A 25,045-nucleotide genomic window follows, 5' to 3' on the forward strand; every position below is an offset into this window, starting at 1 on the left:
AAGAAAAAAAAAGCAACCACAAACACACACACACAAAAGTAAATACTGCATTAGTAAGTAGCTTAATGTTTACCTTCATAAATTAAGCTGAGTTTGATACAGAAACAAAGAAAGGTCAGAAGGTCTGCGGGAAATATGGTTGGTAAAGTGCCTTGATAGTAAACAATACTATTATTAAATATGGCATTACAGATCAAAAAGGATCACAGAAAGAACAAGCTATTTAATTTTAAAAGTCATCTTGATCTATACTACTTCAAAAACTATTTTATTTAATCATTTTAAAGTAATTCCTGTAAAAAAACAAAAGATTGCTTAACCTATCCTATATATGTCCTGTGTTTACAAGGCACACATGAGAACAAGACCATCCATGTCCAAAACATGTTCTAGTCACTATATTCAGGGTTTCAATTCTGCTAATTGCCTTTCAGTAGCAGCCACGAGCCTCACAATCCAGCAGAAGTTCACAGTTTAGACAGCATATTTCCACCAGCACCTGAGTGCCAAAACGCATATGGATCAGGCAGACAGAATCCTGTATTCTCGTGGCACATATTTTATCACTCTCAACTGCGATACTGAGTTTGCATGCCTATGCTTCAAAGGATGATGTGACATTTTATCCAGATTACATGGTTCCTCCTGCTGTCACATGCACTAAGAGATGCATGAAGTTTTTGGCACCAGCTTATTCCACATTCTGCACTGGAAATAACACTTGTGCCTATTTTTTTCTTCTGTTTTCCGCTCCTTTGAGGAGGTGCACATCACACTTTTGCTCATTACACAGTCCTCAGAACTGCAACTCACTGATGCAAATACAAGCAGCTTCATATTTAGTGGCTTCCTGAACTTGGCATGGTTGCACAGAAGACCAGTTCAGGATGTACTCAGCTTGTGGCCTTATCCTGCTACATAGGACAAACAAAATTCTCATCAACTTTAACAGGAGCAAGATGAAACCATGACTCCTCGCATTTTTGCTTTACACATTAGCCTAGAACTTGTCCTGGGATGACAATTGAGCTTGAAAAAGAAAAAAAAAAATTCTCTCTTACATACCCTGGACAGAAGACATGGCTTTATGCCAGTCTAGCTGTTAAAGGCAAGGAGGCTCTGCTGTTCTTCATTAATAGCATAGCCTTATCTTAAAGCTACTCCCTTCCCACCACCAGTGTTCATTTGTTTGTTTAAATGAATGACCAAAGGAGGGAGGTTATAACTATTGGACTAGCTGCACTACTCTTTTCTACAAACTTTGCCTCTCTTAGAGACTTAGACTGCTAGAGAGGCAGCAATGCTATTTTAAATTAAAGGATGGAGCATTGTTTCTGGTCTGAAAGTCTGTCACAGATACCACTGCTTTTGTGAGAGGAATTCAAGGATGGTCCTTCCTGAAGCCTCTCTGCTAACAGCCCCTGAAGAAGCACTGTGCTTCCAAGAAGATCCCATTTGGGGATGCTTGGGGACCTGCCAGGCTTGAGGTGTGGGACTCCAGCCTGGGAATGGCAGAGAGACAAGTTTCCCACCCCTGCCTACCCACCAGACATGAAGTTGCTCCTGACCCGGTTGCATCAGAACTATCCACTTTTTAGAAATCAGTTCCCCTCATTCCCACACAAAGTGTTCACCCGGCACGGCCAGGGAAGCGGAGGTGCAGTAGAGACAGTGACTTTCCCTGGGGCAATGAAGCAGAGCCACACACTTGTGGGAGAATGGTTAAGCGAGAAAGGGCATGATCTCTTAGAAGTGAGCAATCCCGCCTTCATGATGAAGGGAGGATCCCACGGCTATGTGAACTGTCCTTGAGCATTCCTAGACCATTACAGAAGGGGAAGGCAAGTAGTGGTAAACAAGTCAAGGAGGGGGCCGACAAGCCCCTCCACGTGAACAGCAACTTTGCACCAATCGTGTATTCGCTTTAGGCGCGTGAACAGAGACTGTAAACCAATCATACAGCTACTGCTAGTGCATGCTTATTGCTTGTCTATATGTACTCTGTGTAAGCTCTAATAAAGGGAGAACGACCATACTCATATTGAGACTCATCGTTACTCCGGGTCCGTCCCCCCACTCCGACATCTGGTAGGAGAGGATGGTTTATTTCCGTGACTACCGACACACACTCCCTTGAGAAGACTGCAGAGGGAGAGGACGCTGCAAATTGCACAGTGGTTTAGTGGGACAACAGGAAGAAGCCAGTGAGGACTACGGCCAAATTTTCAGTGAAAAAGCTGCCGAGCTTTTGTCCACTAATCTGAATCCAATGAAACCTTCAACAACTTTTTGGGTCACACCCAGCACACCAAGTTAGCAACAGGAGTTAAACTGAAATTCAGTTTTCACCATTTATATGGGACCATTAAAGCGACACGAAACAAATTGTTTTTGCTTTGTGTATGTGGCAGGGGGGAGGCTGACTGAATGATACAGGCGTCTTTGGAGACTGCAGTAGTGCATCTGATGAAAAGCAGTTTCTTCTATCAAAGAGACCCCAACGCGGAAACCCAGTTTCTGGAGGTTTTCTGAAGCCACAGGCAGCATGTGCTGATGTGTCAGCTTTAGCGTGCTTCTAGCTCCTCATCAAAGGGGCTGGGGTTTTGTTTGGTGCTTTTTGCTATATGTTGGGGAGTGAGTGGTGAACAGGACACGATAGGAGTTTTCCAAAACTTCTAAAGCAGTTACCTGTATGAAAGGGAGGCACTAAAACCCAAAATCTTCTCACTTCCAGATCCACTATTAGTTTAACATAACTCTCCTTTTAAGCGCATTTTTCCTTACAAAATTCAATGCATGGAAAGCTAAACATTTTTTCTTAAAAAAAGGGTATTTTTTACAAATACATACATGTTCTTGAGCAGTAGAGCAAGGTTCATGAAATAAACAGGTAAAGCAAAAGCCAGGTTTAGCATGTTTACGGACAAAGATTTTATGTCACGTGGTGCAATCCCTGGCAAGAGAGAGACGGCTGTTGCTACTTACAGCACTCGATAGGGTTGGACGCTACTTGCAGAGACAGAGTTCTCCCATTGGACTGCGGGATGTGAACTCGGAAGACCAGGCGCACTCGCGTATTCTTCCGCCCGATGTCCGTTTCTCCCTTCCGCAGCTCAATGTCAGAATTTCTCAGTTTTAATATTCCAGCACAGTCAATGCTGTCCAAAACGAAACAGAGCAATTCAATTCATTTGAACTCCAGAACAACACAACTGTACAGTTTCTTCCCTCTCTCCTTTATGTTTTTTTCTTTAAAAACTGAGTCAGACATTGGAGTTCTTACATGGAGCCCAATGACCACATTAAACATTGCAGACCATCATTTACCCACAAGTATCTCTGTTGGGGCTATCTAGAGTAACACGTAATAACCACTGCTGAGCATGCAAATTTGGGCTGTTAGCTTTCAGTTCAGTTCCCAAAGGAAAAAAAAAACAAAAAATCCTCCCTCCCCAAAACCCTCTGTAAGGATGGAGCTTACAGATTAACTAAAGCCCCAAGTGACAGCCACTGAGGCTAGGAAAGTCCATGGAATGACACAGTAGCATGCCAAGTGTTACCAACCTAGAACATAGGGATACTTACAATTTCACCTGTTATTGCTAATTTGGATTAAAATCTCCCATGATTTAGAGCAAAGTCAAATGTTTGTTAATAAGCCTAGCTCTCATTGAGGTCAGTTCGGCAGTGAATGTATTTGTCTTTGAATGGAATTGGAAAGACTCCCAAAATGAGTGTTGAGCTGAAGCTCTGCATGAAAAACCTAAACTCAGGGTCCTCCCTCCACCTTGGGGAAAAACATGCTTTTAGTCAGATAAAATTACTACCATTTCTGACCTCTCTTTCTCTCTCCCGCTTTTTCATTTTGTTTGTTTACTTGTGGATAGGCCTACAAGTTGGAATTTGTGTCAAAGCAAATTTCAAAAGAGGAAGTTAGTTCACAGAACAAAAGATACATAAACATAGGCACTCAAAAACCCACTGCAAAAATACCTCTGCTTTGGCCATGACTACAAAGCATGCATGGCAATTTCTTCTGGTTACAGATCTCTGGCATGCATTTTATTACACTGAATATGCATAGTGTAATTTTATTTTGCACATAGATTAAATAAGTCAGCATGCATGTAAATGCATTCAAACAGTTTAAGTCCCCCTCCAGACCTTTGAAGATCAGTTCTGAAGCAAACTGCAAAGAGCTATGGCAGCCTATTTTTGATCTGCGTTCTTTCTAAAGTATGGATTTCAGAGTAACAAAGGCCCTTGCTGATACGATCAAAGAAACTAATGAATGTATTAAAGCTTCTTAACAATGTATATTTGCAAATGAAGCCATAAGAATTATGAAATATTTGCACCTATGTCAAAATTCTGTAAAAAGATTCATACGACACAGAATAAAGTGTACTACTAGCTACTGTCTCTTTTATAGCAACAGCTGTAAAATAAATAAAAAAAAATTTAACAACAATTAATTTAGGTTCTATTTTAAACTTCAGACATGATAAAGCATTTAAAGTCAGGCTCATAAAGTCACAGACATTAAAGTCTGAAATCAACAGGAGTACTTGAATGGCAAAAGTTTAAAATGTGCAGATGAGCTTCAGGGCTGAATCAATGCCTAAATACACAAAGCATCTGTGAGAGAAGTCCTTGGCTCCAAATTTCAATTCATTGTTAACGCTACATGAGGTTTTAGACTACTGACGTGTAAGGCTTATATATGCCAAAGCATTGTTTGTGGTTCTTGAGAGAACTACGATCTGGCACGCATGTCATGAAAATATTCAGTTTGGCTCCCGAACTGTGTAACTATCTTTATTATAAGGAGAAAGATGATAGAAATAGTAATAATGTTCCTCGATGGCCAAAAATATTATTCAAACTGGGTAAATAAAGGGCCAAATAAATAGTCCATGGGTATAAATTGGTGAAATTTCAATAACTTCAATGGAGCTGTGCCAGCTTGCAACGACAGAAAATGTGGCCAATGATTTTGCAGGCTTGTCATGCCATGAAAGGACAGAGGTCCTTGCACCTTGAGTGATCACCCTAATCCTGGTTGGCAATGCAGTTAACCCCATTCTAGCTCTTATAATTACATGATGTACTCTAGGGCATGTTGTACATGACGCTGCAAACCAGCTTCTAATAACTGCTACGTGCAGAAGAACTTCAGACGTCTGATATCATTTTTCACTTTGTTAAAGTGCAGAAAAAAGCGTATGAATAACAGGAGTGATATCTTGATCTTAGTGTAGATTTTCCCATAGTCTTTGGTTTGGTGGGGTCAGGATTTCTTCCTTGCTTGCTTGCCTTCTGCCTGTCTACCTACCTATATTTCTATCTACCTATACATACACACAAATACGCATGCATATATATGTATGTAGATATGTATGCATATATGTTTAGACACACACACACACACTTACATGCATGTATGCACAAACAAATTCACCCCAAGGCAGACAACTCAAATAACTGTCAGGACCATTTCAACTCGAGGGATTAAATGATATGGGGGCTCTCACGTATGTCACATTCATAGAAGAAAATTGCACCCTTTCTACACAATCCTACAATGAAATTCACTCGTGTGTAATGGTCCTATAGACCACTTAATTACCATTCAAACTCCTATCAATTCAGAGATTTTTAGATGTTGATGCTTGCTTTTCTGCATACGACTAAATTTACTGCAGTTTAATAACAGCAGTCTATAAGTCATATGAACTTTACTTCTTTAGTTCTAAAAGTTTGGCTTCCAAATAAATGCCATTGCAAAATGCAATTTTTATTATATAATAAATAAGAGTGATTTTATTTGTCTCAGCAAAGGCTAGATTATTTGGAAACGCTGTCTAAGAGATTCCCTTGAAATCCAAAGAGAAATTTCAGCAGACCCTGTTCCTTGAGCTAGTGCATACAGGAGTAAGAGGTGTCATATTTAGAACCTAAACGCAGGAGCTGAGGTAGGAGATATTTACAGCTTGGTAACTGAGATACTTATTTTAAATGGCAAATAAGCACATTAGCTGAAACTCTAGAATGAAAGCAATCAGTTGTCATAAATATTTGCAAAGTTCATTTTGTTGTTAAGCTGATTAGGGGCAGTTTTTTTCCTAACAAACTTGCAAAAACCTACTGTTACAGAGAGAACTTCCAAAAAAAAAAGGCAGGAAAAGGAAAGTAGTGTACAAGAGAAAAAAAAGAATAGAAGAAATCAAGTGGACCAGACCAAGACCAAGAGGAAACTGCTAAGCAGTCAGATAGTGTCTGGGTCTTACATTGCTCTCATGTTGTTCTCTGGAAGAAGTGGGATTTCCAAGACTTTGGTGTTGGAAAGTATTGTTTCATGGCTGGTGGTGGAAACGGTCTTCCCCGTGATTCGATGAACCTGGTAGAAAGCATGGGGTCGCAGCAGGCGGTCGTCTGCAGTCCCAATGAACAGCTGTAGTGTGAGCGGCTCACTTTCTAAGTAACCATGTAGCTGGCAAGAGAACAGAAAAAGCCCACTGAGCACCATACACATAAACTGCTAGGAATCAATTAAATTTTTATAAGCAAGAGAGTCTAATTCAAGGAGAGAACTTGTGACAGGTGCTATGTGTTAAGTTCCCCCCTTCGATTTTTCCTGTAACATAATATTGGTACAATAAAAAGGTGCACTCAGAAAATGTCTCATTATTCTAAATGACCTGAGGCACTTCAGACGGGGTTAGCTTTTGAACGCTCCTGCTATGTGCATACAAAACTTTGTGTAAATTCTGTTGCAGCATTCAACAGACAAACAACGAGGTCAATGTTCCCTCAAAGGACTGAGGGTGGCAAAGCCAATGGGCTTGCCATTGGAAAGGACCACTGCTCGTCTCTGGACTTCCAGGGTTGTCCCACTAGCCAACAGCAGGCTGCTGTTTAGGATGCTTCTTCTTATGCTGGTAAAGACTGCCTGGAATAGAACAGAGATAGATCATATGTACGAGACTAGTTGCTCACTGTGTGTGTTAAATTCTTGTATAATTGCACAAAAATCTCATTGAAGCTACTGGGCCTGACTTGAACCACATCCATGTTACAGTGACCACTCCGATGTCAACAGAGTTATTTCTGCTACGCGCTGAGGAGGGAGCAGAAGCAGAGTTTGATCTCACCCAGTGCAGTATCACTCAGCTGTGCTGAAGAGTTACTCTGGATTTATCCTGCTGCAAAGGAGAACATCTGCTTGGGACACAACCTGTGTATCTGACCAAATTTAGCATGCCCTGCTCTTGTGCAATTAACAGACCACTTTTCCAAAAAATCAGCTCCCCTTAGCTCCGCACATAGTTTGGGATTTAAATGAAGGCCAATCTAAACTCAGAGAAGAATGAGAATACCATAGATTCTCACTAACAGTAGCTGGCTTCAAGCAGAGAGAAATTTTGCTCAACAACTGCTGGTTTGGCTCACCTGGTTGATTTGTCACCTTCAGCCTCTGAGGGTCTCAGAGACGAGGCTTGGCCGTGCTCGGGGCCAGGAGGGGTGAGCTCAGCAGACCCCTCTGAGTGGCAGATGAGGAGGGCATGGAGTGGGAGGAAGCCTCCTAATTGGCTATGTCTGCTCTAGTGTCTGGCTAAAATTGGCAGACACCAGGCGAGCTGGAGCTGGTGATGGCTCATGCTGCTAGCGCAGTGCCAAGAGGAGCCTGTTGCTGCATGCAAAACGTGCGCTGGGCAGGCACAGAGGCTTTACAGCTTCCCCTCATTGATGGCTTTGGCCTGTCTTCACCACCGTCAGAGCAGTGCCCACAACACCTTTACTGCAGCCAGGTAGCCCCGGTGCCTTTAGTCCCAGCAGTAGTGACGCAGAGCTTGCAGCGCAGCTCAGCCACCCAGGTATGTACCTGGGAGCTGGCGCTGGCTGCCGTAGCCTTCAGCAGAACTGGTGCCACCGCTTTTTCAGTGTTATTGGTACCTCAACCAGCTTGATTAAAGCTTTGCGCGGATGCCTACGGGCTCTGGGCTCGCATCTCCTGAGCGCAGGCAAAATAGAGCTGTTGTCTCCCACAGCTGCTCCATTTCCTAACGTTGTCACCTGATGCTGGGAAAGAAGTCTTATGAAAATAATCATCTCCAGCTCGTTCACTGCCAGGCTCCATCCCTAGGGAAGGGAGGATGTGGCGACTACGGAAGAGCGAAGGAGCAAGGGCAAGGTGGGCTGTCACCACAGACGTGCTATCACCGAGCACATCTCCTCACTTTCAGGAAAGGTTTCATTTCCTCCATTAATGGTTCAGGTGGAACTGGCCAGGTTTTCATCAGTTATATACTATCGTTGCACCATCACTAAATCTGATATACCAAAATTATACCATCAATTATAATTTGGTGCGTAGCAACATTTTTGATTTATGGTGCTTGCAAGTCCAAACAAATCTAAATAAAGCTGAAAGCGAGTGGTGTAATCGGTGTCAAGTACTGTGTTTTGCTTGCTTTTTCTCTTTTTAAAACTTGAGACCATAGATCTCAAGTCATTTTAGTCCCTGAACACCAGGAAAATCTGGTGAATGCAAACACAAAACCTTTATATTGCTATCAAACACACTTATGGTAATAGAGAATGGTAATATTTCAGGTCCTAAGATAATCAATACATTAGCGAGGGAGAAAATTGTACCTATACATCTTTCCATCACTAATCAGGCATACTGTAGTTTTTTGACCCCACACTTTGGCTGGGAAGAAAACAAAAGAGCTTCAAGCAGTTTTATTTGGTATAAGCAATTTTTACATTCTTAGCTGAAGTGCATGGATGCTGGGAGGACACGGGGGGAAAGGAAGAGACTGATTTCCAGAGCTACAATATTTTTCCAGACCCATACTATTGAGACACTGCACGAAGGCAGCCTGGAGCGGACCGGGGGGGGGGGGGGTGCACTCTATTTTACATACCAGCATTGTCAAATCTAAAACGCATTCACAGAAGTTTGAAAATCTGACTTTTCAGTTTGCTTCTCTGCCATTCCCTCCTGCCTCGCTTTTTATTTATTTTTCCCCAGAGGGTTTGCTTGACGGGCCTCTCCCGTGAACCTAGAGGCAGGAGGAACCATGACCATTCATTAACGCACGCAGGAGAGGCTCATTATGAAGGCGGCTGAAAGCGCTACAGTTTTCATTAATTCTTCTGAGCCTTCCTCACCTTCCCCAGTACAAAGCACGGCGATAGCATCAAAACAGCAGGGAGATAAAGAGAGATCTAAGTTTAAGTGTTCGCTTCAAAAAGGTACCATGGGCTGCCTCCTTTAGCTCAGTTACCAGCCTCGCAGCCACAAGCAGCAGGGGAAAGGCTTTTTCTCTCCCGAGTCAGAAACTAACAGTAGCAGCGAATTTCTAATTTGCTGCCTGAGTAAGTGTAAGAAGCTGCATTTCCAAGATTTCAGTGGGAGATCTCAACAAAGGTATTTTCTTCCAGTGGGAGTCTTGGGCAGCATTTTAAACACATCCGCCACGAGGCTGAGCTTAGTGGTACTGCGACGACACAACTCTTGCGCCTCTGACACCTGCTGTCAATCTCATTCGTAGCTACTACTCTTACCTGCATTACACCTGGGCACTTTCAGTGCAAAATCACGGCACTGTACACAAAACACTTGGCTCCTCTGTGGAGCAGCAGAAAGACCTTGATACGAACATTTGCACTAACACATCAAAAATAGCACTTGCCAGCTGTGCTTCCTAGTATCCGAAGAGCAAAGCCGAGTGCTTCAAGGGCAATGACAGAGTCCGACCACCCGAAAAGACCGTTCTAGCACCGCCAGGGGCCACGTGGCGAGCCCCATCCTTACTCAGCCCTGTGCCATCCCTGCGTGCCTCGGAGCCGGAGCCACTGACGACAGGCCGACTGGGCAGCGGGCTCCAGCAGGGTGACCTGGATTCGGCTGTGCCTCGCCATGCGCCGCATCAACCTTTCCAGCCTTGGCCACAAGGCGAGGGGCCAAGGAGACGCGGCTGCCTGCTCTCCACCAAAAGTGACGTACGGGTTCGTGGGGAAAAAAGTAATGCAGTGTGACACAGAAACGGATTAAGTTTCTGCAGGAATTTCCTGGAAGGAAATAAAAACATAACTATGCATTACCAACGGTCACTTCTCCAGCTTTTTACGGACGGTGCTTTTTATGGGCAGTGTAAAATTAAAACAAACACATATTGAATTACAAGGCTGTTTAAAAGATAAAAATAGACTGGTGAATAACTAAAACCTCAACTCAGCAAAAGCAAAATCACACACTCAGATACCCATATGTTTTACTGAATTGGGGCACATGGGGTGAAAAAATGTTAGTCTTGCATTAGTTTATGCTATGCAAAGCTTTATTTTTAAATCAGGATTCTGCTGTTGCCATATCTTGCAACCTATTTGTGCGTCTCAGCTCATGATACTCGTGCTTTTCTTACAGTTTCAGTACCAGGAATCAAGTTAACATATCAAGTTCGCAGCTCTACAAACCCCTGCCCCCCACATGACGCGTTCAGATGCTGGAAAAGAAATAGTAAGATTTCAGATGCATGTTTTTGTTTTGTTTTGTTTTCTTTTTTTTAAAGCTTGCGATCTTTAAACGAAATACATGAGGGGTTTTTTTAGGTCCCAGTTCTACCGCCCTGTTGGGCTTTGCTAAGTCCTGAGCTCTTGTTGTATCGATTAATGGTTAGTTGCTCTTCCAGCAGCTTTTTCCTGCCTTTTAGTTCTGAATGTGAAGACAAGTAGTATTTAGAGTATTAAGTGAACGCAGGTATTCAGGAGCTGAGAAGTGTAAAAATCATTCAGAAAGACTAGTTTCTAGTCTAATCACTACACCGTTGATTTTGTTGTCCGCAACACGGGCAAAATCCTCATTCTCACTCCAGTGTAAGTTTTATTTTAAACTCTGGAGTAGGAGGCATCTGATCTCAGATATGTATTTCCCTTTGAGTTTTACCCATTGCATCATATTATTTACTTTTATATTATGTCACATAATCTTGTATGCCAACAGAAGCAATAAAATAACACTGCAAGGATTAACATTTAAAGGGGCACATACTGTGGAGGACTAATTTTAGATCTTGCACCCAACGCAAGATGGCTGTGATGGACAATGCTCAGCTTTGGGAGGGATTTTGGCATGCTGCAGATGTCTGGAGAATGGGCTAGATTTTACTTACTCTCAGCTGGGTGCAGAAAGATTATTCTGTGGCTCCCTCAAAATACAGAAGAGTGTATTACTGTCACATCGTTCAGCAGAACAGAGGCGCACAGTGGCAGTAAAGGCCACGCTGCAATAGTCTTGGCTGTTATGTTTGTAAACAGTAAAGGAAATATTGAACAAGATGGATATAAAATGGGAAGGGGGGGAAAAGGGGGATTGAATATTTCAATTGTTTAGGAAAAATTTTACACATTCACACACATGCATATTTTCCATGCATGTTCTGGAATACTGTATTTGGTATAAAGATTCTGTTTCCTGGCTTGCGACTTGGGATGCATGCGTCAGGCACCCTATTTTTATCTTTTTCTCTGTGTAACACAGCCCCAAAGCTGAAGCTCTTCTCTTAATACCTCTGTGGCTGTGTACTGGTGACAAAGGCTGCTCCCAGCTGCCGCACTCATAGTAAAGGGTTTGCCTTTGCCGCGGAGCACGCTTTGTTTGGCAGCCCTGGATCCAAATGGAAAGAGCCATACTTTCCCCTGCTGTGAAAGCTTACACTTGGAACTTGGCTCCAAATAAGAATCAGGGGCACAATGTTTTTGAATGGGTTTTCCTTCCCAAATCAAGGTGAGGCTACAACAGCCCCCTGTGTCATCACAAAGTAAGGATGCAGGCAAAACTTGAGTACGTAGGTAAGACCTAGGTAAGACTTCCGTGGCCCATGTCTTTACTTTTGAAGTGAAAGTAGGTCACACTGTTGTCCTGACTGACCACTGACTAATCTGCTCTTCTCCTTTTTGAGCAATGTTGTATAAAATATTTGAACCAGCCTCAAATGATATTTGCATTTATATTGTCTGAAGCTGCTAAGATCAAAATCAGACTTAATTGTGGGCCTGCTTTACAGTCATCTAATTCTACTGAAAGCAATGCAGTCACCAGTAATTAACAGCAGAACAGGGTTGATCACAAGTAAGCTCTTTGTCACCTTACATCATTTTATGCAGGAGCGAGGAAAAGACTGTACTGGCAGGGTGATTACTTTACTGAGCCGAGCTTTTTTTGGAATTCCTAAACCTCTCCGTCATCACTTTCACAACACTTTCTCCCACTGACGCATCTTGATTTTCACTAATACATTGCCGCTCATCTTGACGTGCGGTGCCAAAGTAAACCCCAGCCTCGCCAGCACGAAGTGACACGGGGCGCAATGTTCCAGCACGTTCGGGCACCGCGGCGTGGCATGCCAAGGGCTGTTCCCCTGACAGCCAGCAAAGCACGAGGAAAACAACGCCGGCTTGCCTTGAGAGCAAACGCTGGATTGCGAGGTAGTGTTTGACTTAGTCCTTGCTCTATGGTAGACTGCCAGAAGTGAGCACACCCGACCGTAGGATGTACCTGTCTGGATCCAAACCATGCACCTGGTGCACGCCTGTAAAATTTAAGCAATCAGAGCTGAACGGCCCTGGAAAACTACGAGCAGAAAGGGGCCGAGATGTTTTTAACATGAGCATTAGAAACAAAACCCAAGCCTCACTAGTTACTGAATTTTGCAGAATTTTTGCAAATGTTGCGTCCCATCCAATATCTCAAACGCTATTTCGGCAATGGTGGTTGTTCTAAAGACTGCAAGGAAAACTTCTACTGTTGAAGTCACAACACTTATTTTAAGAAAGGCAGTTGAAAGATCCTATGTGTTTCCTTCCAAGCTCTTTATGCTTTTGGCATGTCAAAGTATCTGCTGAAACGCTCAGAAAGCTACGTGTCATAACAAGGAGCCCTCTGCGCAGGAGCAGGAAGGGTCCCATTCTGAAGGGAGCCCCTGCGACCAGGTGCACCAGCTAGGTGCTCCGGTCTGCACCCATCAAAGCTGTCAGGAAAAAAGTGAGCTATGCTACACAGTAACTTTCTAGTGTACTTATAGGGAGTTCTGGGAAAAGACTTTGGAAACCCCCATACCTATTTTTCACAGGAACTGAGCTCACCAGGAGACGGTGCATTCCTCCAGACTGACTCTGTAAATACACTGAACGAATGTAGCCGCTGATTTAGGGCTTAGCCCATCCCAGTGCATGCAGGGCAGAGCTCCCACTAATATCAAAGTGGGGCAGGACCAGGGACTCAATATCCTTCCTCTAAAATAGTCAGCAGCTTGTGTTTGAGACTCTCCAGGCTACTAGGTGCCGTGTCCTTATTGATAACGATGCACAAAAAAAATCTATACGTAATGTCTATATCAGCAATATGTTTATGAATGTGTGAGCCTGTTCTGTTCTTTATACGGATGATACATTAAAAAAAAAAAAAGACATGTAAATAAATCCACTTATGTCTCTAAAAATAGTAGTAACAATATCCACATTTTCTTCCCCAACCATATAATTTATGGCTATAGTGCTTGCAGCAGGTACCACAGAGAGTACACTCAGCAGTGCCTTACACTTCAATCTGCTCCAACCGAATTTTTAGGACTATTCAAGGAATAAAAGGAGTTAGAGCATCAGTCTGGAGAGAATAATTAATAAGACAATATCCAGTTAGTAGAAGGGGGCGTTGTCGTTTTTTTTCCCATCAAAGTTTTGAAATGTAATTCCTAAATGTTTTAAAAGAGGCGGAACAGGATAATGTAAAAACTATAAAACAGTAAAAACTTCAAAGTAATTGCTGTGTGTCCCTTTAAGCTAGAGCTTCAGGAGCTATGCATGGGATAATTTACTGCAATCTTTCTGAATCAGTAGGTCTTTTTTTTTTTTTAAACAGTAACTGCATATGATGAATGATAAAATGAAACAATTTGTTATGTTTTAAAAATGTGCCTAATACATGACCTCAAAAACATAACATCAGTGAGTGCTCAGTGTCTTGATTTTTTAAAAAACAAATTGAAGATCAAGCTGTTTAAACTATACAGAAAGTGCGTAAACATTTCAAGTACTGATTTTCACTGTGAACGCCAAGCACGCATAAAAATAGGATCATTGATCTGATTTTTAAGAAAAGAAATTACTTTTAGCTTCCCCGTAGAAGCAGTAGGAGATGCAAGCTGTTGCATCATGGGTTTAAATGGAAAGAGGGAAAAAGTTGGTCGTGCGGGCACTGACTGTCATGTGAACCAAAGGCGCTGAGGCAGAGGTCAGGAGACCAGGGGATCTATTCTTGTGTTACTGCCGAGGGAGCTCCTGCCCGACCTCCACCTGGACAAGTCACTTAACATCCCTGCCTCAGCTTCCCCGCGTCAAGCAGCCAAGGCACCTTCTCCGCAACGCTCAGAAAGCCCTTCAGAAAAAGGGGACGTAAAAGACAGTCCTGTTCATCCGCTCCACCTGTTCACCTCAGGACTGACTCTGAACCCCTCTACTAGAGTAGGCTTGAGGGAAAAAAGCACACCTCTGGCGCCCAGAGCCTCCAGGACAGAACAGGGCAGTTTAGGGGCTCTTCACTCAGAGCCAAAGACCTTGCACTTAACAGCCCCCCTCCGCTGACCCCAAGCGTCATGGGAGACAGCTTATTAAGTAAGCAGGACTCAAAACAGCCCAGACCTCTCTGCTTAAAATTAAACCCTGGGCGGCCTCGGGCAAACCAGCAGGTGCAATGCGCTGCCCGAGGGAGGCAACAGCCACGTAATGGGCAGCTGTGGGCTGCACTACAAACCGGGATTTAGGCGCAGGCCTGGGCAGCAGCCGCCCCGGCTTGGCGGGACAAGGGCACGGCGCAAGGAGGTGAGGAGGGGTGCCCACGCCAGTGTGGCCAAGAGCACCCCCGTACACACCGCCGGAGCAATACGGCAGGCACCCCTTCTGCCTTGCCAGGAACCAGGCGTGCACCTGGGGCTCCCAAGTTTTGGATTAGCGGCAAAACTCGGCTCAAGACCACTTGTCCCTGTGGTTTCTTCCTTTTTTTTTTTGGGGGGGGGGGGGAAGGAGGTGCTAAAACTTGGGCAATTCTGATGCACTGTGATCTCTGGCAAGCACGTAAGCCAAAAAAAGAGGAGTGTCTTATTCAAAACAGCAAAGCAGGCAGATTTGGGAGTTTAAAAAAAAAAAAAAAAAGTCACCTCTTTAAAAGAGCTGAGGTTACCCTCTGGCCATGATAACTTCTGCTGAATTTTATCTAACACAGTTAACCAAAATATAATTTATGCCTCGTATTACCTAACTGAAATGCTACCTCTTAGTCCCTCTCTTACTCCAAATAGAAATTCAACAGGAATTCCTTTTTGCTTTCAAGATTTATTTTTCCTTACTAAAACACATTCGCCTTGGATTCGCTCAAACTCTGTTTTAAGATCCAAATGTAGTTAGAGTTGGTCCGCAAATAGAAATAAGATGGCTTCCTCCTGCAAAGGGCTAAGTCTGGGCAGAGGGCGAGAGCTGGACGGGACGAGGAGCGAATGGAAAGCAGCAGGAGCGTGTTTTATGTGGCACTTTCGAGTGCTGCCACTTGGACTTCGACAGTGCAGCAAAAGAGCAGCTGTTCACATCAGGATGAATAAAGATCTATATAAAACTTCCAGCTGCAAATATGCTGTGAGGAATTATTAATCTTAATGTAATAGAGATGCTGTGCACTCAGTCACTGGCTCACAAGGCATTTAGGTCTCTGTCCAGGGAAAAACAGCCTTCATGGCTGCTGGCTCTCAGCTAAGCCATGAAATCTCCCTGCCTAAACAGACGCAAGAAGCTGCTCCCTGTTTCTAGGAAGGATTTTCCTCCTCAAAAATAGACATACATAGAAACCAACTCAACTCACACTCCTCCTTAAAAGCGTTAGACTTATGAGAATGATGCCTACCAGAAAAGGAGTTACTCCTTGCTAGCTTACCTAAAAGAAAGAATTTTTCAAGTCCTGGGCACCTTATTCACTCGGACGCCCAAAAACATTGCTGTTCTTGCACTCAGCACATGGCAATGGCAAAGTAGAAGGCCATCTTCTACCACGAGACTGAGGAGACGTCCTTCCTCGTTTCTAGCTATCCAGCCCATCTCCCAGGGGGTTACCTAGCTGGGCAGCTGTGGGAGCTTCCAAAACCTCCATGCATCCTCTAGCAGGCCAGGGAGAGGGAGAGCTGTCCCCACGGAGGGAATAGAGCAGGGACCAAGGCCAGGTTGGCCCATTCAGGTAAGTTGTCCTCTTCAAGAGCAGCCTTGGGGTCCTCGGCAGGGGGCTGCAGCTGGCCCGCGAGCAGGAGGATAACCTTTCCCCTGGATTGCCTGGCTGGCAGCACGTCCCCCATGTGTGACCTTTAAGGCTTTCAACCCTAGCTGGCTGTGTACATTTTCATTTGGACAGGAGTGACAGCAGTATGAAGCTAAAGCATGGGAGACTTTCAAATTGCAAATAAATAGACTCCCTTTGCCAACAGAAAGGGGGGGGCTATGGCAACCTCAGCTTAAAAACTGGGGCCTGGTGCTTCTCCTCAGGTCTCCAACAGGAAGAGGAGAGAGCCTGAGTCTGCACTGACACTAAACCATACCACGCTCGGCTGAAGTCACTGGAATTATGCTGAGGTCAGACCTCTTTGCAGTTATCTTGCTTTAAGAAGATATAACAAAAGCAAGCAACATTAAGACTTTGGGGAGAAGGGGGAGCCCATTGCAAAAAAGCTCTCCCATTATTATCATTATATCCTGAAACTACGCTATACATAGATTTACTTGGCTTCCACTCAAATTCTTTCCTTCAGCATCCGTAACAGCTTTCACTTTGGACAGCTATACCCATGGCCAGGTAAGAGTTAAATAAATAATAAATAAATAAAGTAGGACTACTGCAACAGGAATTTTTTATATATTCTTAGGCAAATACCCCAGGCAAGCTTATACTTGCAAACATGCCTTCCATCATGCCATTTATGCATCGCTCATATTAAAAAAAAAAAAAAAAAAAAAAAAAACACACTTGTGCATTAGCACAAACTGGCCTGAGATCCTCAGCTGTGTCTCAGGTGCCTTTAGCCCAAGCGGGAAGGACTTTAGGCCCTTATTATACTGCTGTCTTCTCAAGGGGGGCCAGTGTCCATCCAAATGACAGCACAGCAGCAGACTTGGTCTTACTGCCATTATTCCTCAGCAACTTCTCCAAACCTGAGACTCCTTGACTACCCTACTGTAACTAGGTTACTCACTAGCGCTGTGGTAAGCATGTGCATTTGAGTTCCCATTCCTGCAAGTCTGGGGCAAAGGCATCCCCAGCTACCCCCAGGGGTTATACCTTTAGGAGTCAAAGCTTTTGAGTGGTTTTCCCAGACACCAAGATGAACTCTGGTTCACGAGTGATGGGGCAACACAGTCCTAGGTGGAACACATCTGAAGTTCAGAGAGGCCAATAAGACAATATTAGACCAGAATTGGTTGCTTTCCCCCTAAATTTTACCCCCTGTGCCAATGACATTTATTTAAACTACTACTGAAGACAGAAAGCTGAAGCTATGTTTAAAGGCTTTATCTCTGTAAATATTTGGAGAGCTATAAATACCTAGCCATACTCATCATATGAATATTGGACTTAATGTTCTGTTGCCATGAAAATTACTACAAATACATTTTCAACTTTTAATTTCTCATTGCGCTTTAACTGATTTGCCAAGAGCTCCTTTTAAAAGACAAAATAATTCTTACGTAAGATGTCGTACTATTTAATTAGCGTCTGAGTCAAAGGCCACAGCACAGTGCAGGAACTGAAAACTCCATGACAGAAGCAGACAAAGCACGTAGTGCACTAGCATGCTATAAAGTTGTATGTCCCAAGTGGGACTTATTATAATCAGACAGTCCATGAGTCAAGCCCTGACTGCTTTGCATGTTTGGGGAAAGGGGGCAGCGGGACAGGAGGTTGTCTGAAGCGCTGAAATAAACCTCCTTGCTTCTTCTGTGAGTCACATGAATACTGATGCCTTCCAAATTTCACAGTACCTCTGTTCATTTTATCTACGTAGAAATGAATTAAAGGAGGGATGCATTTTAACCACATTTTTACAGAAGTCCAGAACGAGGATGACTTTGTGGTTAAAGGACCAGAGCTTGACGAAGTTCCTATTCTCAGCTGTGCCGGATTGGTTTTGCTTGATCACAGACACATTACTTGACTAGAGCAGAGGAAATTTCGTAACAAGTTTTATATATTTCCAGTCTGCCCTACGTTTAATCAATTAGTGCTTCAGCCGTCTTATAAAATGAAATAAAAACAGTAACTGTGCTATGTGGTATAGAAACTCCTTCTTTGCTGTGAGAAGTTCAGCATTTCCAAACCATCTGATTCTAATCCTAGCAGGTAATTTATATCTGGATTCCTGAAGGAATACACAGATTAATGCAACTCCCTAGTTCTTTAGAGTCAGAAAAGCATTATCTGCACGTCTTTATTCTTCAGGGCAAGTTCTGCTTCCATTTGCTCAATCGAAAAAAGGTACCAAAGTGTTTTCATCATATACATGACATTCATGCACATCCTATTTGTGACGTGTGTCTTAAAGCACAAAAAGGGAAATGTGTTTTGTCAAGTCACTACGTACTTCTGGTCCTATTCTCCTTCCATAAGTCACCTTTGATCCACCCAGTTCTAGAGCTCCGATTATTTTTGTAGTTTTATCTGAGATCATGCCTTCCATGGAAAGCATCTCAATGTAGCAATAAAAATAGGTCAGGTATATATTATAGCTCAGTTTCAGGGTTTTGACCTCCCCCAAAAGTCTGATTAAACTGAAAATTTCAAAGAAATCGGATTCCATATTCTGAACTGTTTGAGATAAATGGTGATGCTAATGACTGATGTTATCTGTTTTACCCCCCCCCCAAAAAAATTTCTGTGACATTTAAACCTCTAATGAAAATGATGTAGTCTTTTGGCCTTTGAATTTTGAGAAAAACAGAATTTAAAAAATGCATGCAATAGACCAGATTCTCTAACTGACGAGCATAATGTGGACAGCTCTATCCACATGGGCTCCAAGGTTTCAAAGAAACTGAAAGGCCTGTGATCTCCAACAGCTAGTAAATAAAATAGGTGTTAAAGACTCCTAGATTCAAAGATACATGGACTATTTTCGAACAATTATTCTAAATACTGTCAAGTTTAGTAACGTTATTTAGCAACAGCTGTTGCAGTAGAGTTTCATCCAAATACTGACAAGCTAATACCACAACCCTGTTTAATGCTAATTAGATGGCCAAATAAAATGTTGCAAATATTAATGGCAGAACTTGCCAGTAAAAGTGTTACCGAGTAGATTATCTGCTGCTTTAAATGGATGAGACCTTGCAGCAGTTAGTGTATCAGTTTACGCCGGTATATAAAAGCAGGCAAACTACCACACATCTTTGGGCACTGGGTTTGGGGCAACTTTCTTTACACTTAAAAATCTTTATATTCTTTTTGGGTGCTGTACATATGCTTCCCAAAATACTGCGCACTTAATAAATAAATACACATGTATCTGAAAACATCTAGGTCCCAGTAATAATTTCACATCTTTCTAAGTTATAACACCTTTCTTTTTCTAAAAGAAACAAACATGTATCAGTGAATCATTTAACCCATCACAGAAATGCAATTACCTTCAGACGGATTGTAGTAACTGATAGCTATTCACCAAAGCACCTTGCAGGGGCTCTGGCGGTGATGTAAAGGAGGATATACTATCTCACTGAAGCTGCCGGGGTGTCCTAGGAGACTGGATGTAATTACACAACTGGAATTTGAGGAAGATGCTGAGGCTAACACTTGCTCGTTCAAAGGCAGATATAATGACTGCAGGTGACCAGGACCTGCGTTTTCACATCTCAACCAAGACGGTATCTATATCAACCTGTGGACTTCCAACATGAGGATCAGCCACGGGTTAAGTCACAGATAAGAACGGCAAATTCTTCAAAGCCAGCGCTCCCTCCCATCCTATTCAAGTTTTACTTGGATGTCTAACCTAAGAACTGGATCTCAGCCCTGGTTAACCCGTAAGACTGCTAGGTCCAGGGATAAATAATTATCATAATGCATCACACCAGAGACAGGCAGGGACAAAGGCGGGTGATTCATCTCCCCTAACTTTAACATTGACAGGCTGGACAGCAACTGTGCCTAGCCACTGGGGCTGGCTCCACAGCCCCCAGCACAAAATAAGCACTTTGAGGGAGGGCCTTCTCCCAGCTTCCCCATGGGTCCACAGCAGCATAAAATGAATTGCTCCCTAAACTCCATATTGAAAAGCTCTCCAGTGATTACGAAGGGAAACTAAGGCAATTAGCTCATCTGCACTCACCTGTGGTTAGTCAAATCAACCCTACAGAGAGTTGCCCTGCGAGCAACCCCAGGCACAATTTAAAGCACAAGTCTCACAAATCCAGGGCAGCAAGAAAAGTACACTGAACTTAACCCCAAGAGACTTGCAGCCAAGCTTTTGTGAGAATATCCTCGCAGTGGCACAGTCCTCTCTAAACATAACACTTGCCCCTTCACCGTCATGCGTTTTGCACGGTTGCCTGCACCTTTTCAAAGCAGGGGTACCAGCCTATTAACTTGAATGTGATATTTTGCAACTCTTTGCGCTCCTGGAGGGAAAGGTCAAAGGCAGCATTACTTCAGCTTAATTTCAGGGCTTTGGTTTCTCCACACTGATTTTTATGGGCCTTACGTACCCCAGACCTAGCTGTGGCAGCAACAGAAGGGGATCATTTGGTAGAGCCTGGGAGACAATTACCAGCCCCACCACAGCCTTGCTGGGAGCACACAAGGCCCTCTGCCTCTCTTTCCATCTGCTTTCCCCATGTTTAAGGTAGGACCAATAAAACCACCCTCTCACAGACAAGGTGCTGAAAGGATAAATTCAGTCACATACAAGATGGCAAAAATCCCACTGCTTTCCTAGCAGCTTTCCAGATCTTAATTCTGGAGCACACCAGAAATTCTGGAGCAGCTTCCGGTAAATTTTGGATGGTTTATTGTTATTTTAAAATCGGAGTGCATGTTAAAATTGTAATAAAAAGGCTATCCCAAACAGTATTCCTGCTAATGTTTATTTTTATATTGAATGCAAACTTACATCACATATCTTTCTAATATGAAAAGGAAAAGACCATTGGGCTAATAACAAGAGAGATCTGGTTAAAGGCCAGATTTTTTTTCTTTTCTTTTCTTTGAGACTGGAAGAGCAGAAGAATACTTTTACTCAAACGGTTTTGCTAAAAATATTTGCTGTTATCACCAGGCTTCGAGGTTAATGCTGCACTCTGATAAGAGCAACTGCACATCTAGAAACTATCCAGACTGCAAGTTTCAGGGGCTTCATTTACACTAGCAAAACTGCAGAGCCCTAACTTAGCAATAGCATCCCCGCTGCCTTGTCTCACTCTTCGCAAAACGTCTTAAACCTGCCTACATTTCAATCTCCTGCTCCTGCAGCCAGCAGCGGGGCCATGTCAGTTCACATATTTTAAGGTTTTCCTCACAACCGGGAGGGATTAGAAAATGAGGCTTTGATGTGTTCAGGACATGTGCTTGAGATTACTTGTGTACCTAGATTCTAGCACATGTGCCTGCAAGTTGTGGTCTAAATTTGTTTGTCCCTGGCAGCTCGTATTTGCAGCGATGGGTGGAGTCTGGGGAATATTCTATTACTATGCGCCATTTTATATCCAATAATATTCTATAACCCACGTTCAGTAGCTACATTTGATTCTACAGTCAGCAATACCCTATTATTGCAGAGTGGGAGCTACGACACACACAGCCCATGTAATGAAGAGCCAACCCATACCAGTTGCACTTCTTAAGCACTTCACAGAGTTTCAGACGTGTTACTCCTCTTCAAGTCAATGAGAGTTTTACGGCTAAATCGAACTCCACATGCTCTGCCAACTTGCTCTGGTATATTTTTCTTCTAGAAATCCAGGCACTTGGTACATAGACAGCAGTGAGGCTGTATTAAAAACCACAGCAGGTGGAAAAATAATACAGCCCAGGGAAGGTTTTGTTTTTTGGATCTACTCACAATCAAAGCTATGCACAAAGCACAATGAGGCAGAGTAAATAAAGATGTTTCACACAGACAAGCACGAAAATCTTCCAAAACAAAGAAAATTAAATTATCTTTCAAGTAAAGAACACACTGCAGTGAAACCCTAAATGAGCCATTCTAATTAAAAACATGCTGCGAATCTCCTACCAAGAAAAAAAAAAAATCACGCTAGTGTTTGTGCATGTACAGCCACCCTCTAAAACCAGTCAGGCAGCTTTCGAGCCAAACAACGCACGACACAGCATCGCAGAACTACAAAACATATTGAAGCTATTTCCATAGCAGTCATCGCAACCAGGCGCCGGGCAAGGACGTGCTGGGAGCGGGGCTGAGGGGCGCCTGGCCTGTGGGTGCCACCCTGCCACCAGCGCTCGCTTCGGCGGCAGGTGGCCTCAGCCTGGCTACAGGCTCGTAGCCCTTTCCCCGACCGCCCCCCGAGCGGGCGAGTGAAGCATGCGCGCTGATTTACGCGGGCAGGGAAAGCAAAGGAGCTGACAGCCCTGGCCCAAGGCAAAGTTGGGCAGAGGTTTCGCAAGCCTTTCCGCATAGTGCCGCTCGAGCCTCTTAATCCCGACGTGCCGCAACCGTCTCGGGCGCCGGGCCCTCGTGGGGCTGTGTTAAATCGAGCGGCAGGCTCGGATGAACACATTAAGAAGTGGATGAAAACGCCAAAGTAGCGCTTTGCTCCTGGCCTGGGGTAGGGTTTCACGCACGCAGCAGCTCCCAGCAGCTCTCCAGCAATGAAACGCGATCCCCCTTCTGACCCACTTCCTTCTATTTATTTACCTATTCAAAGAGCCACAACATGCCGTGGGCTTCCCAAACCGTAGCCTCCATCCCTTCACAGGCAGGGAGCCAAGTGGACGGGAACGTGTGGTTTGTTATGTACAGTAAAGGTGGACATTCATGTTCTATATAACACATGATATGCTGATATTATTTTGATGCAGGCGCAGGGTCCAGAATCTGCTATAAACATAACAGACTTAAATGACATATCTAAGTTACAGACTTAAATGACATGGAGAATGGTACAGTTTGCCCAAAGACAGTGGAAAGTAACAGGAAGATTTTGGAAAGTGATGGAAAGTTTGGCTTCAGCAAAGTTTGGCTTCAAGCACACCAGTTAACGCTTCAACGACACGGGGACTTCATGCGCGGACAGGCAAGCGGGTCCACACAATGGTGACAGAACTAAAAATGCACCAGAGGACGTAACCACCCTTGTGGATCCCAAAATCAAGGGGACCCAGGCTAGAGACAGAGGAAGAGGAGGATCCAGTTAACAGCATTCACCTCAAAATCATTGGAAAGAAATCAGTAACACATGGAGGGAACCCTGCAACTGATGCCCAAAGTAAATGAGATTTGAAGTAGGAAAATGCAAAGAATCTCCTCAAAAACAGCAAAGAGGTTTGCAAGAATGGAGCTCGGATGCTGCTCCTTGCTGCCCTTTTCTGTGCCATTTGCAGGCAGCTGGCAGCCACACAAGCTCACGTATGACACCCAGTCTCTTACAGCACTCATGCAAGACAGGGAAAGCGTATCAATCCATACTTTGCAGCTGAGAAACCTCAGCAACAATAAATAACCCAGCTAAGTGCCAATTGATCAATGCGTCCTTGTTTGGTAGAAGATTTAAGCACTTGTCCAATATTTAATCCCACTTTATTAAAATTTAAGGATGTGCTTAAGTGCTCTGCTACACTGTAATAGAAATATCAATTTGCTCAATCTCTTTTACACTTTTTCCTCTTATGCTACACAAAACTGTAACAGCAATATTTTTTGCATGAATAGGATTGCAAATGGTAAGGGAGAATCTCCTTCTGGTGAAGACAACAGGATTTTTGCTGTCGACTTCAGTGGGAATCAGCACTTGGCAGTAATCAGTGCTGAAAGAGCAAAACTCCCTGTAGCAGACTTCGGTGTTGCGGAGTGAGGAAGCCCCAGTAACACAGCCACGCTGTAACTCTCCGTGTTGTTAACTGCTTTGAATGGGGCTTCGTCTGAAAAATATATAGGAGACTTTTAAGCCCTAATGCACATAATGTCTGTAGGCAAACCAAAAGCAGCAGTTCCCTAGTTTTATTGGGTATTGAAACATTAAAAACAGGTGTTTAAAAACCCTATTACAAATCTGTCTGCAACCTGTATAATTTTTACCACGTGCAAGTAAATTGATCACCAGTTCATTTCAATTGTTTCAGTGAAAATACGCAACTCCTGCTGAATTATTTCTTAAACGTGCAGGGAGGAGAAAGTTTATGTGATTTCACTGCACTGAAAACATGTAACATACTTTACTTATAAGTATGTACACAGCAGATGCTACAGTGGATCATCTCTCTTTCATGGCACATATCAAAGAAGATCTCTCAAGCTATTCTTCACAATGAGAGAAATGATAAACCCTGCTCATAATGAAAGCTGCAACGCACTTCTAGAGAGCAACTGAGTAATTTGACACCCATATTTTCCACTGATTCAGTTTGTTAGTTGGAACAATGAGTGATTAAAACAGAAAATCTATATTATAGCTACATACACTGACATTCCAGATTGCAATGTACATTATGGATGTGATTTTACTCTTCTTACATGTAAAAATGTTAAAAATATAAATCAGAAATTATTCCAATGGAGTTACATTGGTGTAAAAGTGATCTGAAACATGAACTGGCCCCAGTATACCTTCATACAGAAACCACACTGTGTAATTTTCATGATATATACACTTTATGCAATTCGGAGTACTAAGGAAGAAAAAAAAAATCATTTGCCCTGAGATATTACTTTAGGAATAGAGGACAGATGTCTAGTTGCTGAAGCAGACTTGTAAAAAATTAATCACTTGCCTCATGCAG

General features: G+C 43.3%; 1 protein-coding gene across 3 annotated transcripts in view; it reads right to left on the reverse strand.

Moving 5' to 3' along the window:
- NFATC1 (nuclear factor of activated T cells 1) overlaps positions 1–25,045 on the reverse strand; it is a 117,411-nt gene that overhangs the window by 67,800 nt on the left and 24,566 nt on the right. For all 3 annotated transcript variants that reach the window (XM_067290948.1, XM_067290947.1, XM_067290946.1), the window contains 2 exons: positions 6,291–6,493; positions 2,986–3,158 (listed from right to left, as the gene is read on the reverse strand). In XM_067290948.1, the coding sequence (XP_067147049.1) occupies positions 2,986–3,158; positions 6,291–6,493 (376 nt within the window). The remainder of the gene's footprint in view (positions 1–2,985; positions 3,159–6,290; positions 6,494–25,045) is intronic.

Source organism: Apteryx mantelli, chromosome 2, assembly GCF_036417845.1.
Source record: "Apteryx mantelli isolate bAptMan1 chromosome 2, bAptMan1.hap1, whole genome shotgun sequence".
In the NCBI taxonomy this organism is placed as follows: Eukaryota; Metazoa; Chordata; class Aves; order Apterygiformes; family Apterygidae; genus Apteryx; species Apteryx mantelli.